Raw genomic sequence first — 13,526 nt, 5'->3', positions numbered from 1 at the left:
GGAGAAGTTGCTCAAAGGTTTGGTTTTGATTTTGGTAGCTTTAATTCTACTCTTTCAGTTTCGAGGTGAGCACAAATGTTTCAGAATACCTTTCTAGGTTTCTTACTGACCTTTTTTCTTCTCTAACCTGTGGTGTGTTAGAGGCAACACGTACCAGCTCGGGAGAGAGAGACAATTGTGAGCATTTCTTCTCAACCCCGTGTTCAGTGACATCAAGTTAATAGCTTAAAATTGGATGTGGGGAAAGGAATTATACCACTGAAATGGGAAAATGCTACATATCAAGGATTCTCCCACCCCAGAGAACCTGTTGTTTAAGTAGCACACAACTTCTATAACCCTTCTACTTCTGTTCACCACATTACCGCCCCCCCGCCAACACACACACAGACAAGCTAGTGTCTGAAACATTGGACACCCTGGGTTTTCTTCCATGGGCTATGGTTATTTCCAGGAAGAACAAATTGGGTTCTTTTCCTCTTCCCATCTTGAGCTTTATATTTATTTCCAAATGGCAAATATAAGCTAACTTTCTTCTTTCTCCCTTAGTGGATGGCTGTATTCATAGAGCAGCCGGCCCCTGTTTGCTAGCTGAATGTCGTAACCTGAATGGCTGTGATACCGGACATGCAAAAATCACATGTGGCTATGACCTGCCTGCAAAATGTGAGTACAACTGTTTTGAATACTATTTCAAAACCAGATGAGACATCTTAACTTGTTTTACTCCAGTGTATAACTGGAAAAGGAAATGGCAGTGATGGTATTTAATTAAATGTGCTTGAGTTCAGATTTTGTACATGGTAATAAAAGCGTGCTTTCCAAGTATGTCTCCAAATATATACAAATATATATATAATATATATATACTGTGTATATTATATATATGTATATGTATATACACACATATGATATTTAACTATTCAAGTCTTTGACAGAGTGTCTCTGAAAGGGAAATAAAAATATGAGCAAAATATACATTATTGCATTTAAGTGCCACAGAGTGACAGCTCCTGGAAATGATGCCAATTTCTTATTCCTTGTTCAGGTTTCTTGATTGTGGATGTGTTTAGAGCAAAGGAGATCAAAGTGATGTATTGTTTTTCCAGCTGCCATGTAAAGGCTGATTGGCAATTACAGCCAAGGCATCTGTCACACTTTGCTTTCAGGAAAAGCCAACAAAATCTGGTTGTCAGTGTGAGAATGTATTTGCTCTTTGAATGTGGAATGGTCAAAATTTCCATTATATTTTAATAGAGAGAAGTATTGCGTTTGATTGACCTTGTTGCTTAGTGATTCAACCAACTGGGTGGCATGGTATGGGATAAAATACTTAGAGAGAAGCTGGTCAGTGTCATAGCTTTTTTATCCCGTAATCTTCAGGGCCTGAGGTTGGAGGTAGAGGGTTTCATTGCATCATTAAGGTGTGCATTGACCTGGAAATTGGGACACCAATTTGTCGATTATTGCATTCGCCCACTTCTTATGATACTGCTGAGATCTGTGAATACGTTTTATGTAAAAGTGAAGCTGGTTTTGATTTTTGTTTTAGCAGTGGAGAAAATATGAATGAAAATTTGTAATACAACCTATAGGATACTATGGGTTATATATAGATAGGTTGTCGTAACAGTGAATTTCTTGTGGATGTGTGTGAATGGAGAATAGCGTGTTATATTTTAAAGATTACTGTAAAGGTATGTTTAAATTTGAGGACTTGTAGTAAATAGTAATATATTAAAACAGTATTTTTCTTTATCAGTATAATATTGCATCCTATGTTGTTCATAATGGTTTCAGTGAAAGTACTTTCATGTACTGCATAGCGATGCTTTGGTCAATGATGGAACACATATATGGCAGTGGTCCTATGAGATTATAATACAGATTAAGTATTCCTTACCCCAAATGCTTGAGACCAGACATGATTTGTATTTCAGATCTTTTTTTCAGATTTTGAAATATTTGCATATACAAAATGAAGTAACTTGGAGATGGGGCCCAAGTCTAAACACAAAATTCATTTATGTTTTATATGCACCTTATACACATAACACGAGTGTAATATTATGCAATATTTTAAATAATTTTGTGCATGAAACAAAGTTTTGATTGTGTTTTGACTGTGGCCTGTCACATGAGATAAGGTGTGGAATTTTCCACTTGTGGCATCATGTTGGCATGCAAAGTTTTAGATTTTGGAGCATTTTGAATTTCAAAACTTGGATTAGGGATTCAACCTGTACTATATTTTTACTGTACCTTTTCTATGTTTAGCTATGTTTACATACTTACCATTGTGTTACAATTATTTGCAGTATTCAGTATAGTAACATGCTGTACAGGTTTGTAGCCTGGGAGCAGTAGGCTATAGCCTATGGTCTAGGTATGTAGTAGGCTATACCATCTAGGTTTGTGTAAGTATACCCTATGATTACACAACGATGAAATCACCTAAGGAGTCACTTCTCAGACCATATTCCTGTTGGTAAGTGAAGCATGATTGTATATCAACTATGTATGCTGTTTAATTTTTCCTCTAACGACTTTTCAATTATATTTCTTTGTTAGTGTCTTTACCTAGTGTGAAATAGTCAAATCATGTGCCAAATGGCTCTTCACTACTGCTTGGAATATGTATTTGTGGCAAACAAACCCTTTGTGTAGAATGGTGTTTAGAGCAGTTCTCTTTGTAACTCAGAGGTCATGATCTGGGTATTAACAGTGATTTCCCTCTCCAGAATCATATAGTGCTATTTTTACAAATGTTGGTTCTTATCCTTTCTAATACCATGCTACCTTCATAGTTTACCTAACTTATACTGTCCTGAGAAGAAGCAAGGTTGTTGACTGCTACAATAATAGCAAGATTATTGACTGTTTTCAAACTTGTATCTGTCCTTAAACCAAGTAATATTCCCAGTCCCCTATTGATTCACTGTTTTCTTTTTTATGTATTAAAACACAAATCAAATTTCTCCAAATCTGAACTTTCTAAAGAACAATATACTCAGAATCATTAAATACGCCCAAATAAAATGGTGGCTGTAGTGTATGGGTTCACACTGTGATAATTTTTTAAATGTGTTTGTATCTGTTTGACATCCCTCTGAATAAGTTATTCAGTTTCCTTTGAATGCCATTCATCTTATTTTAGGGTTATTGAAGACATGCACAATACCAGGCACTGAGGAACAAAGATCAATAAGTCAATACCTGTGCTTGAAGAATTCCAATGCCTGAGTCATAACTTTGAACTGAAGTGTGGCTTTCATGAGCATCCTGGGGCAAATGGATCTTTTGGGACAATGTAGCTAGAAATGACAAGTCGGTCAATGGGAGTAGCTACAGAATCCATGAGAGCTGAGATCCTGAGAGCCGACACATACTCAAGTCACTGCATGCAGCCCACAGGGCACGTTTAGTAAAATCTCATCCAATAGAATAGAAATTACCACACAGGCATTGCAGTGCCACCTCATAAAAGTCATAAACATGGAATATTTGTGACTAGGTCTTGTTTCTTCCTATATATTTAAGAGGTTAATGATTTATATTAAAAGCATAAAGGAAAGCAAGGAAAGCAATATGAAAATGAGTAATAATAGCTTACATTTTTATGCCACTTTATAGTATTTCACAGTACTTTCACAACCCCTTATATTTAAAATTATGTTTTATAAACATTGTGTGTGTTCGTTTTCCCTTTCCCTATCCCTGAGAGATGTTTTTCTTTCTCATCAATTTGGTTCATCCATTTCAGAGTCATTAACAATCCACAGATGTGCTTTTGTAGTGAGAATGAAAAGGGAGCTCATTACATACTGTTTGGGTCACTTTTCCTCTCCATATTTAATAATTCCATGACAGTTTGACAGCAGAGACTAGTTTCTATCTGTCCTCGGAGACAGCGGGTTTATCATTATAGGGGTACTAAAGCCAGTCATCCAGCCACAAGTGATAATATCTTCATGCATCAGCAATTTGTTTGGAAAATGCTGTTGTCTAGGTTACAGACAAACTTGATAATTTTGAACTGGTTTTTGCCTCTTTTATGCTTGCTAAATTAATCTATTCATAAATGGTTGTATTTGAATTAATTATACTTGTATTCTGTGTTCTGTGACTCATCATGATTAGCAGAATGATAAGCCCCAGATATTTAGTTTACTTTTCACTGCTTTGATGTTTTGAATGATTTCTTTTTGACGTTAAGAATATCCAATCATTCTTTTCAAAAGAAATCTTAAGGATAGAAAGAATATTGGTCAATATTTCATTGAAGCCTATTGCTAAGGAAATGACTTAGAAAGTAGATGGAGGATTGTTTATATAATTGGATCTTTTGGGAATCTTCTCTACAATATTAGATATTTTTGAATTTATAATACAATTTAAATTTTTATAGATTTTTGGAAGCTTGTTGACATATGGGACATTTCTATTCATGCTATCATCATTCTGCCAAGTAGTCAGCTTCACGTAGGCAAGATTTGTCTATCTCAGTCAGTTCCAATGTCAATATCAATCATAGTGTCTCCTAAATATGTGCTGAATTAATGTGAATAAATGAAGGATCAAACGAGTGAATTATTTCAAGACTTTTTCACCTGAAAAATAGTTTTTTAAAAACACTGTTGCCTCCACTTCTAATACTTTTCCTTCTGCAATTATTCTGCACAGTTCTAGTAAATTAACATTCTTGAATCCAGAGTCCTTAAAATTGTCTACAAGGCTCTACATGATGTGACGTTTACTTCTCTACATCATCTCCTTCTGTGCTCCCACACTCACACAGGCTGCTTTGTGTGAACCTGGTCCTCAAAGCCTTTGCACTGGCAATCCCTCTGCTGGAATTCTATTCTTCTAGATACCTACATGGCTTGTTCCTTACCTATCTCAAACTCTTGTTCAAATGTAACATCAGGTGTCACCCTAACCAACCTATTTATAATTGCTTCAGTTTTTAAATTTATAATTGCTCACCTGTAAATTTGATCTTCAAATATATTCTATCGTTTACTTATTTCTTTTGTTTCTTACCTGGTTCTGTCTACCAGAATATGGGCACAGACTCTTCTTTCTGCATTTTTCTAATGTATTGCTATATTCATATAGCTTAAAAAATGTGTGATATGTAATAGGGGTTCAAAAGATATTTGTTGAATGAATGAATAAAACGTAACTCTAATCCTCTCAAAATCCGATAGTGGATTTTTCCTTAAACACAGACTCATTAGCCTGATTACCTTTGGCCTTCCACTGGACTACTTACAACCTTTTGTATGATATGAATTGCTCACAGTGGTATGTCTATGCATGGGGTCTGTATTTGAGCTATCTAGAAAGCTGTTTCTTTGTTCCTTTCACTTGTCTTCCAGACTCAGTTCAAGTATCACTTCTGCCATGAAACAAGTCTTCTCTTGTCACCTCAGCTAAAAATGCCTTCTTTTTTCTTCACACTCCAGAATACTGCATGTTAACATACTGAGGGCACTTGTCACATGCTACCTTTTATTGTTGGATATGCAAACTTTCCACCTTTATAACAGAGTACCTTGTATATCACAGGTACTAGAGAAATATCTAACAAATGAATTAGTTATTGAAAGTGTCAACCCTGGTTGGTAATTGGTAGTAGGTGGAATACAAAGGAAAAATTATGCTAATATTACTAAGAAATTATGAAATCAGTGTCAATTATCCATTATGTTTTTAAAAAATGTATTTTAACATATATATACTCCAAAGTCTCCTGTCTCCAAAATTTACTCTTAATGGAGTTTCTCCTAGGAGGAAAAGAATAAATAAAAATAAAGAAACCATATAACCCTTATTTGATGGTTTTCAGCATAGCTCACATGTCTTATTTTATTTCTTTAGAATGTTTCACTTTTAGGCTTCAGGGCTGAATAATCATCAAAGATAAATGGAAAAATATTAAACTTGTATAAATGAAATGGTGGAATTTGTTTCTTTTATTTCTTCTATTTAATCTTTGGAAGGCATCAAGGGGTAATATTGACTAACTCAAGGTTTTCATTAATCATTAGAGGGGAAACTCTAAGGTGAGAGACCATAGCATAGTATGTTTGAATGAGTGGTATGAACCGGAATTCACATTCCATTCCCAGGTGCAATAATAATCAGATGATAGTAGCTTAAAATGTACTGTTGATAATAATTAGTACTTCTCTTCTGCCCTTTATCAAGAAATCATAATACTTTGAAACATTAGCTCATCAGTCCTTTTGAAATTCCTATGAAGAGGTGACATGACAAGTAATATTTTCTTACAACACAAGAGAAATACAGGTACAGGGAAAATAAATCTGTTGCTCCCATTAACAAATTAAATCCATATTAGAGGCATCATGGTGGCCAAGGATCCCTGAGGTGAGAAAGGAGTCTCTGTCAGGTGTTAGCCAGGCCTGCTGCCTGTTTTTATAAATAAAGCTTTATTAGAACACAGTTGTGGCCATTTGTTTACATATTGTCTGTGGCTGCTTTCATGTGGCAGAGTTGAGTTGTTGCTACAGGGATTTTATGGTCACAGAGCCTGAAGTATTTACTATCCGGCCTCTGCGGAAAAAGTTTGCCAGCCCCTGGTCTGTGGCAATCTTCACTTTTATTTTTATTTTTTTCTCCCCGAGTCAGACGGATTCCAGCTCTGTCACCCGGGTTGGAGCGCAATGGTGCGATCTTGGCTCACTGCAACCCCCGCCTCCTGGGTTCAAGCGATTCTCCTGCCTCAGCCTCCCGAGTAGCTGGGATTACAGGCATGCGCCACGACGCCCGGCTAATTTTTGTATTTTTACTAGAGACGGGGTTTCGCCATGTTGGCCAGGCTGGTCTGGAACTCCTGACCTCAGGTGATCCACCCGCCTCAGCCTCCCCAAGTGCTGGGATTACAGGCGTGAGCCACAGCGCCTGACCAATCTTCACTTTTGATAAAGTAAGAAAGGTGAGATTCAGAGAGACTAAATACTGAATTTTATTAAATGTAATTTTACTTATTCAGATCAAAATTGATAAAGTTGAGATTAAAATACCTACCTTCTATTCTTTGGGACATCCTTGCTTCTGTTGCCTCAAGAGAACATTACCTTGGGAAGATGATCTGAAACCTTTCAAATCTTTCAAATAATAAGGCCACCTTGAAAAGAATGCCTAGAAAAATATGGTGATTTTTCCCAATAGGGCCAGATCTGGGAAGTGAATAAGTCAAGTCTCTCAAGGGAGGGTCAGTTTAAACCACCAGAGTATTAGGAAGCAAATCTTTGTTCCTTGTTTCCTCCATTGGTGTTAGCTAATGTGCTGCAAAGGAGCCTGCAGTCCACAAGAAATGCAGTTTCTAGAGCGGGTAATTCATAAGATGGTTCTGAGTTAGTCCTTTGCAAAGGGTGACCTGATTTCAGCCATCATGGGCTCTCCCAGCAGGTGTCTGATTGTGAAAGCAGTGGAGTGGGCATGCTGCTAGGAGTATGACTCTGCCAGCCTTTGACGAAGACCTGAGGGCCCTCATGAGCCTCTTCCATAATTAAATGACTTATATTACACAAAGAGAAAAGCTGCTTTTGAAGATCATAAAATCATCTTCCTTTCTGAAGAGGAAGATGGGATTGTTCCTCCTAAAATCAACTGTGATTGGCTCATTTTCCTTAAGTGCTGAAGGAATTCAGGTTTTATTTGAATCTATTTCTCCATAATTGCCACCCTTTTCATTTATATCAAGCAGTTTCATACATTTAATCTCCTTAGTGATCCTCATGATGAATGTGGAAATAAGAAGGGCAGAAATATTCTGAAAACCAGAGCAGTGGTTCTCAAAACGTCGTTCCTGGAGCAGCAGCATCACCTGGGAATTTGCGAGATACAAATTATCAGGTCCCACCCCACACCTACAGATTCAGAAACCCTGTGATTTAACAAGTTCTCCAAGTAACTCTATTGCATGCTCAAGTGTGAGGGCCATTGCCCTAGAGAGTGGTGGAATCCAGTATCATCCTTGCCTCGAGATTTCTTTTGGCTGTACAACACAGGCATCCATTTGGGTCACAGATTAAGACTTTTTTTTAAGAGAACTCTGACACGTTCTTCTTTTCCTTTGTAGCATTTTCCACCAGTGATGACATCTGTATTGTTTATTACCTGTCTTTTTAGACAAAATAACATTTTAAGAAGGGAAGGAGTCCTATGGGTCTTATTTACCCCTGATATCCTTAGCATCTGACATAGTACCCAGAACAGAGTTGGCTCTTGATACATATTTATTGGAGGACTGAATGAAAGCATTGTTTTTATCTCCTCCTATCTTTTGTCATAATCATAGCTGCCCCGCAGGAAACCGAACAAGAAGACACTCAAGAGAGAACGATATGATTCCAGGAATCTGCAGAGCTAGTACTCCTGCTGCTTTTAGCATCTCTGCTATCCCATCACCAAACATACTGCCTGCTCAAAGGCTAGCAGTATAAGAAAGCACAGGGGCCAAACTTTGCTTAATGTATCCACATGCCACATGTCTGTCCTACGCTTAGCTTCTTTCATTTTCTCTTACTTTGATCCATTGTGATAACATAGAGTCCACCCTGAAATAGCTTTGTGAAGAAATAACTTAATGATTCTAATACTAAATGTTGTCTTTTAAAAAATATCTACCTTTTGGAAGCAACTGGTGTTTTCACTGTTATATTACTGGCTGAGTGTAGAATTAAACAGCTGTGTTATGCATTATTTGCCATCATAGTAAGCCTTTAGAGGACGCCGTCTATACCTCCTATTTCCTATGTAATCAATAGGAAATAACAGTGTAAATCAATTCTAGGTAATAATGTAAATGGGCTCTTGAAGGCAATTCCCGCTGTGAAATAAGTAGTTAGCAGTGACACTGGCATTAACCACAGTGGGGGTAATCAGCCTTTGGATGTGTTTAATCAGAGTTATCAGCTAAGATTAAAAAGAGAGCCACTGTTGTGCAGGGATAATCATTTTCAGGATTTAAAAGATGAATATTTGGAGGTGTTCTCATAAATTAAAGCCATCAGAATGGCTTTGAGTAATTTAGGGTGCTCTGAGGTCAGGCACCAGCAAACAGGAAAGGTTAATCTCAGAGCTACGGTAGCTAATGTGCAGAGATGGCAGAATACATTTATTGAAATAAGTAGCAAATGCTGAGTAAAAATGTAGATTTTTTTCTCCCTGTGTTAAGATGTTCCTTGAGCTATTACTTACATACATGATTTGATTAAAAAGTAGTCCACAGTGAACACTTTGTGAATGTATTAACTCTCCTTGTAATTAATCACTAATCCCAAAGATTAAATATTAGGCCATGTTATGACTTGATTAGAGGTGTTTCTACTTGAAAATATTGATGTAACCAAGCTCTGTATTACAGAATATAAGATTGATTCTGTGTCAAGAACACTAAATGTCACAGTAGAAGATGTGAGATGCATGAATGCAGAGTGTTGTCATTGGTGAAGTCCTTAACTTCTGAGCCTGAGGTTCCTCATACGTGATTGTCTAGGAGTGTGAAGATCTAACTCCGGAGAGTCCGTTAAGCCATACACGCAGAACCGCTTCTTAATACTGTCAGATAAGAGAGATAAATGGCTCTATTATTATTTGTAAAATACCTGGCACACTTGATTTGCTTGTTCAGCCCATGTTTTATTGAGTACTTACTCGCAGCCAGAGTGCTCTTCTAGAGTGTAGGCGACTGTAGTGAAGAAGACAGCAGGCCCCTTGTCCTCTAAGAGCTTAGGTCCTAGCAGACCTTAGTGAACAAGCCACATAAAAGCAAAGAACCTCAGATAATGGTAAGGGCTATGAGAAAAAAAAAATCCCCTTACCGGATGTATACAATAAGGATAGTTCATACTAATAAGGATAGTTCATACATTTTTGAAATGTTCTCCCTTGCTACAAATATTCTATTTCAGTTCTTACGTATTTGTAACTTTAGTCTAATTTTTGGAGATAACAAAGGGAATGCTGCTTCTGGTAGAGCTGACAGGAATTTTAATTATTACCTATTTGATCTCAGAATTTTACAGATAAAGTAACCGAGGCCTAGGAAAATTACTTAATTTTTCCCAAGGTCATGTGGTAAGGGACAGTGCTAAGACTACAGCCTGACTTTTAGTATAGTGATCTTTCTGCTGAATGTACTGCCTGTTTTAGTCTCTTTGATCATACCAACCCTCTTATAGAAGTATCGTGAGAATTTAATAACTGTTAAGTGAGATGATGAATATGAATGTATTTTTAAAATAAAAATTTCTTATTTCATATGGTACCTTATTATTAGTAGTAATTTGTAGTAATATTGCAAGTAATTTTAGATGAGTTACATATAAATTAATTATGGTCCCATGAGCTTTGCCAATAAAGTTTATGACAATAATCCATCAGTATATGTGCAATAGTGACTGGTGTTTGAGAAAATATGGAAGTCCCAGATAGGGGTTAATAAATATTCGATACTAGCCTCAAGACTCAGACATTTGCTCGTGTCTCTTTCCAGTATCTTGACCTCAGAGAAAAGGGGTACTTTAAAAGTTATTTTGAGAAACTTCGGATGGCAGCTTTATTGGTTTTAAAGATATGTCCACAGATTCTTTGATACTTCTCTTCTGGGGAGCCAGAGCTTAATTCCCCTCTATTTAAACATGGCCTGGACCTAATGACTCCCTTGTAGCAAACGGAGTATGTCAGAATAATGGGAACATCTGAAATTAGTTTAAAGAAAAAACTGTGGTTTCCCTCTCTCTCTTTCAATTCACTCTGTATTAGCTTCCTAGGGCTGCTGTAACAAATTACCACAACTTGATGGCCTAAAAAAGCAGAAATTTATTCTCTCTCAGTTCTGGAGGCCAGAGGGCCAAAATCAAGGTGTCAGCAGGACCATGCCCCATTCTGAGGGTTCCAGGAGCAGACCCATCCTTGCGTCTTCTAGCTTCCATTGGCCTCAGGTGTTTCTTGGCTTGTGGCAACATAACTGCAATCTCTGCTTCTGTTTATACCTGACATCCTCCCTGTTTCTCTCTGTGTCTTTACCCCTTCTCTTCTAAGGACACTTGTCACTGGATTTAGCACTCACTCGAATCCGGGATCATCTCAAGGTCTCAATATCCTTAACTTAATTGCATCTACATAGATCCTTTTCCAAACAAGTTCACATTCATAAGTTCCAGGTATCAGGACACAGCCATAACTATCTGGAGTCACCATTTAATTTACTACATACTCTCTGAGCATGGCCAGTTTCTATGTCATGAGGCAGTCCAGAGGAGGGGAAAACCAACTACCATGTTGGGAGGGAACTCAGACACCTTCCGTAGAGGCTTGTATGCTGAAGAACTAAGGCCTGCCTGCAGCAATGTGAGTGCGTTTGCAAGCAGATCTTCTGAAGCCAGCCCACAGCCACATCAGTGAGCTTGGGAGCACATTCTCCTGCCCAATCAAGCTTTCCAATGTCTGCAGCCCTGGCTGACAGCTTGACTCCAACATCATGAAAGACCCTGAGCCAGAGGCATCCAGCCAAGCCACTCCAAAATTCCTGGCCCGCAGAAACTGTGAGATAATACATATTTGTTATTTTAAGTGTGGGGTAATTTGTTATGTAGCAATAGGTGGCTAATGCAGCAACTATGACCCTGAAGTTTATAAAGCAGGGGAAGGGGCTCACTATCAGAGTGGGCAATATCGATCACATTTTCTCAGTGCAGAACCTGCCTGTGTCAGGGACAGACCTAAACTGGAAAATGAAAGCCAAATCACATGGTGGGTAATGTTACATTATACAACCAAAGCCCTTTGCCATACCTCTGTCATAGGCAGCATATTAGGTTGCAAAAGCTATTATGAATGAAAACTTCTCAGATAGATAGATAGAGAGTCAAAGAGAACCCAAAGTCCAGCTTAGTAAAGAAGCATTGAGAGAAAAACAACACAAACCAAAACACACAACTGGATATTAATATTTACCTGCTCCTGCTACTCCTTGACCATGCTCTAGTCTGTACTCACATGCTTTTTTTTTACTGATAAGAATTACTGTTTCTATTTCGGGGGGAAAATTAATTCAGTTTCTGTCCTCTGTTAATGCCGCGAGCTAAGTGAAGCAGAGGTAACTTCTCATCCGCGTTTGTTGTGATGCCCTTCTAAATGTGTTTGCTGTGTAAACTGGTGTGTTTCCCATTAGCTGTTTTATTTTTCAGAACTACCGAGAGTTTGCTTCATTTTTAATCACATGCTATTTGTGAAATCCCTGCAATTTCCTAAGGCCTTCTGGAGCTTGCCTCTTCCTATCTGTGACATTTTGAGGAAAGATTTATTCTCTCTGTGTGTTTATTCTGCTTAGTGAAGATCATGAGACACAGCCTTAACTGGAGTTTCGCAAGTTCTTTTTAAAATTGTGTCTGTATTGTGTTTGGAGTCTAGTTACCCATTTGGAGGTCTGTGGAGGGCAAAGGGCTCTCTTGGGAATCCCTTTCTTTTACAGATGCTCAGTGTCTGCTTTCTGATATCATGGCATGTGATGCCAAACTATTGTCCTTCCTTACTGGGCTGGTTGAGTTTCTTCTTGCTTTTGTGTTACTCCTATACTTAGTACAGTATATTAAATACATATACATGTCATCTCTCATGACCTTCATTCTCATGTAGAACATATATTTCCTTCTGAGTTATAATATGTTTTGTGAATATGGAATTCAGGGATTGTGTTCAGTTTGTGCAGCTGTTTGGGAAAGCAGTCTGAGAGAGTGGGTTTGGGAGTGGCTTGATGGAACTGGGATGAAGGACACTGGGGATCCCCCAGGAAATCTACTGGTAGGCATCCTGGAGTGGCTGGCAGAGGAGAGCTAACTGCTGTGCTGGCTAAGCTCATGGAACTGGGCTTTCCTCCTCCATATGTCCAGGATATGTCTTACCTACTGTTTCAAAATTAACAAAAGTTATTTTGATTTTCTTCCTCCTAATAATACCTGTTGCCTGAGAAGAACGATGCCAGATTGAGAAACCCCACATCAAAATATATCCCACAAAATGGTCAGAGCTTTGTACATAGAATATTCCATAGTTAGAATGATCCATATAGCTATGCACAAAGGGGGAGCTGAAACAGGGAACTGCACATCAAGAGTTAATACAGTATTTTTAGCCTTTCCTTAAATTCTCTGTGTTGTGCAATGGCTGGATTTCTCCATATACCAAATTAACTGATTGTCATGGGCACTAAACCTGTTACCTTAAACACATTAATATCACACTACAAGTAATATCTTATTGTTTATACTTATTTTCAGATTAACTATCTATCACACAGCCCTCTTTCCTCCCTTATTCTCATTTTTTTTTTTTCTTAACACTCCATTCAGAAATAAGGGATTGGTATTTTAAAGCCTGAATGTGAGATGTTTCTATTTATTGTTCATCACGGTAATTAGCAACTTTTTAATTATCACTGTTCTTGAGGATATATGTTTGGGAACAGTGGAGCTTTTGGTAGAGTCACA

General features: G+C 37.7%; 1 protein-coding gene across 7 annotated transcripts in view; it reads left to right on the top strand.

The window, feature by feature from the left end:
• The window catches only part of MACROD2 (mono-ADP ribosylhydrolase 2), a 2,104,525-nt gene that overhangs the window by 720,993 nt on the left and 1,370,006 nt on the right, over positions 1 to 13,526 (top strand). For all 7 annotated transcript variants that reach the window (XM_055265233.2, XM_055265231.2, XM_055265236.2 and 4 more), the window contains exon 5: positions 550 to 666. In XM_055265233.2, coding sequence (XP_055121208.2) covers positions 550 to 666 — 117 coding nt within the window. The remainder of the gene's footprint in view (positions 1 to 549; positions 667 to 13,526) is intronic.

This window comes from Symphalangus syndactylus, chromosome 24 (assembly GCF_028878055.3).
Source record: "Symphalangus syndactylus isolate Jambi chromosome 24, NHGRI_mSymSyn1-v2.1_pri, whole genome shotgun sequence".
NCBI classification, from domain to species: domain Eukaryota; kingdom Metazoa; phylum Chordata; class Mammalia; order Primates; family Hylobatidae; genus Symphalangus; species Symphalangus syndactylus.
The sequence above is the reverse complement of the archived record's forward strand: the minus strand, read 5'-3'. Positions and strand labels throughout refer to the sequence as shown.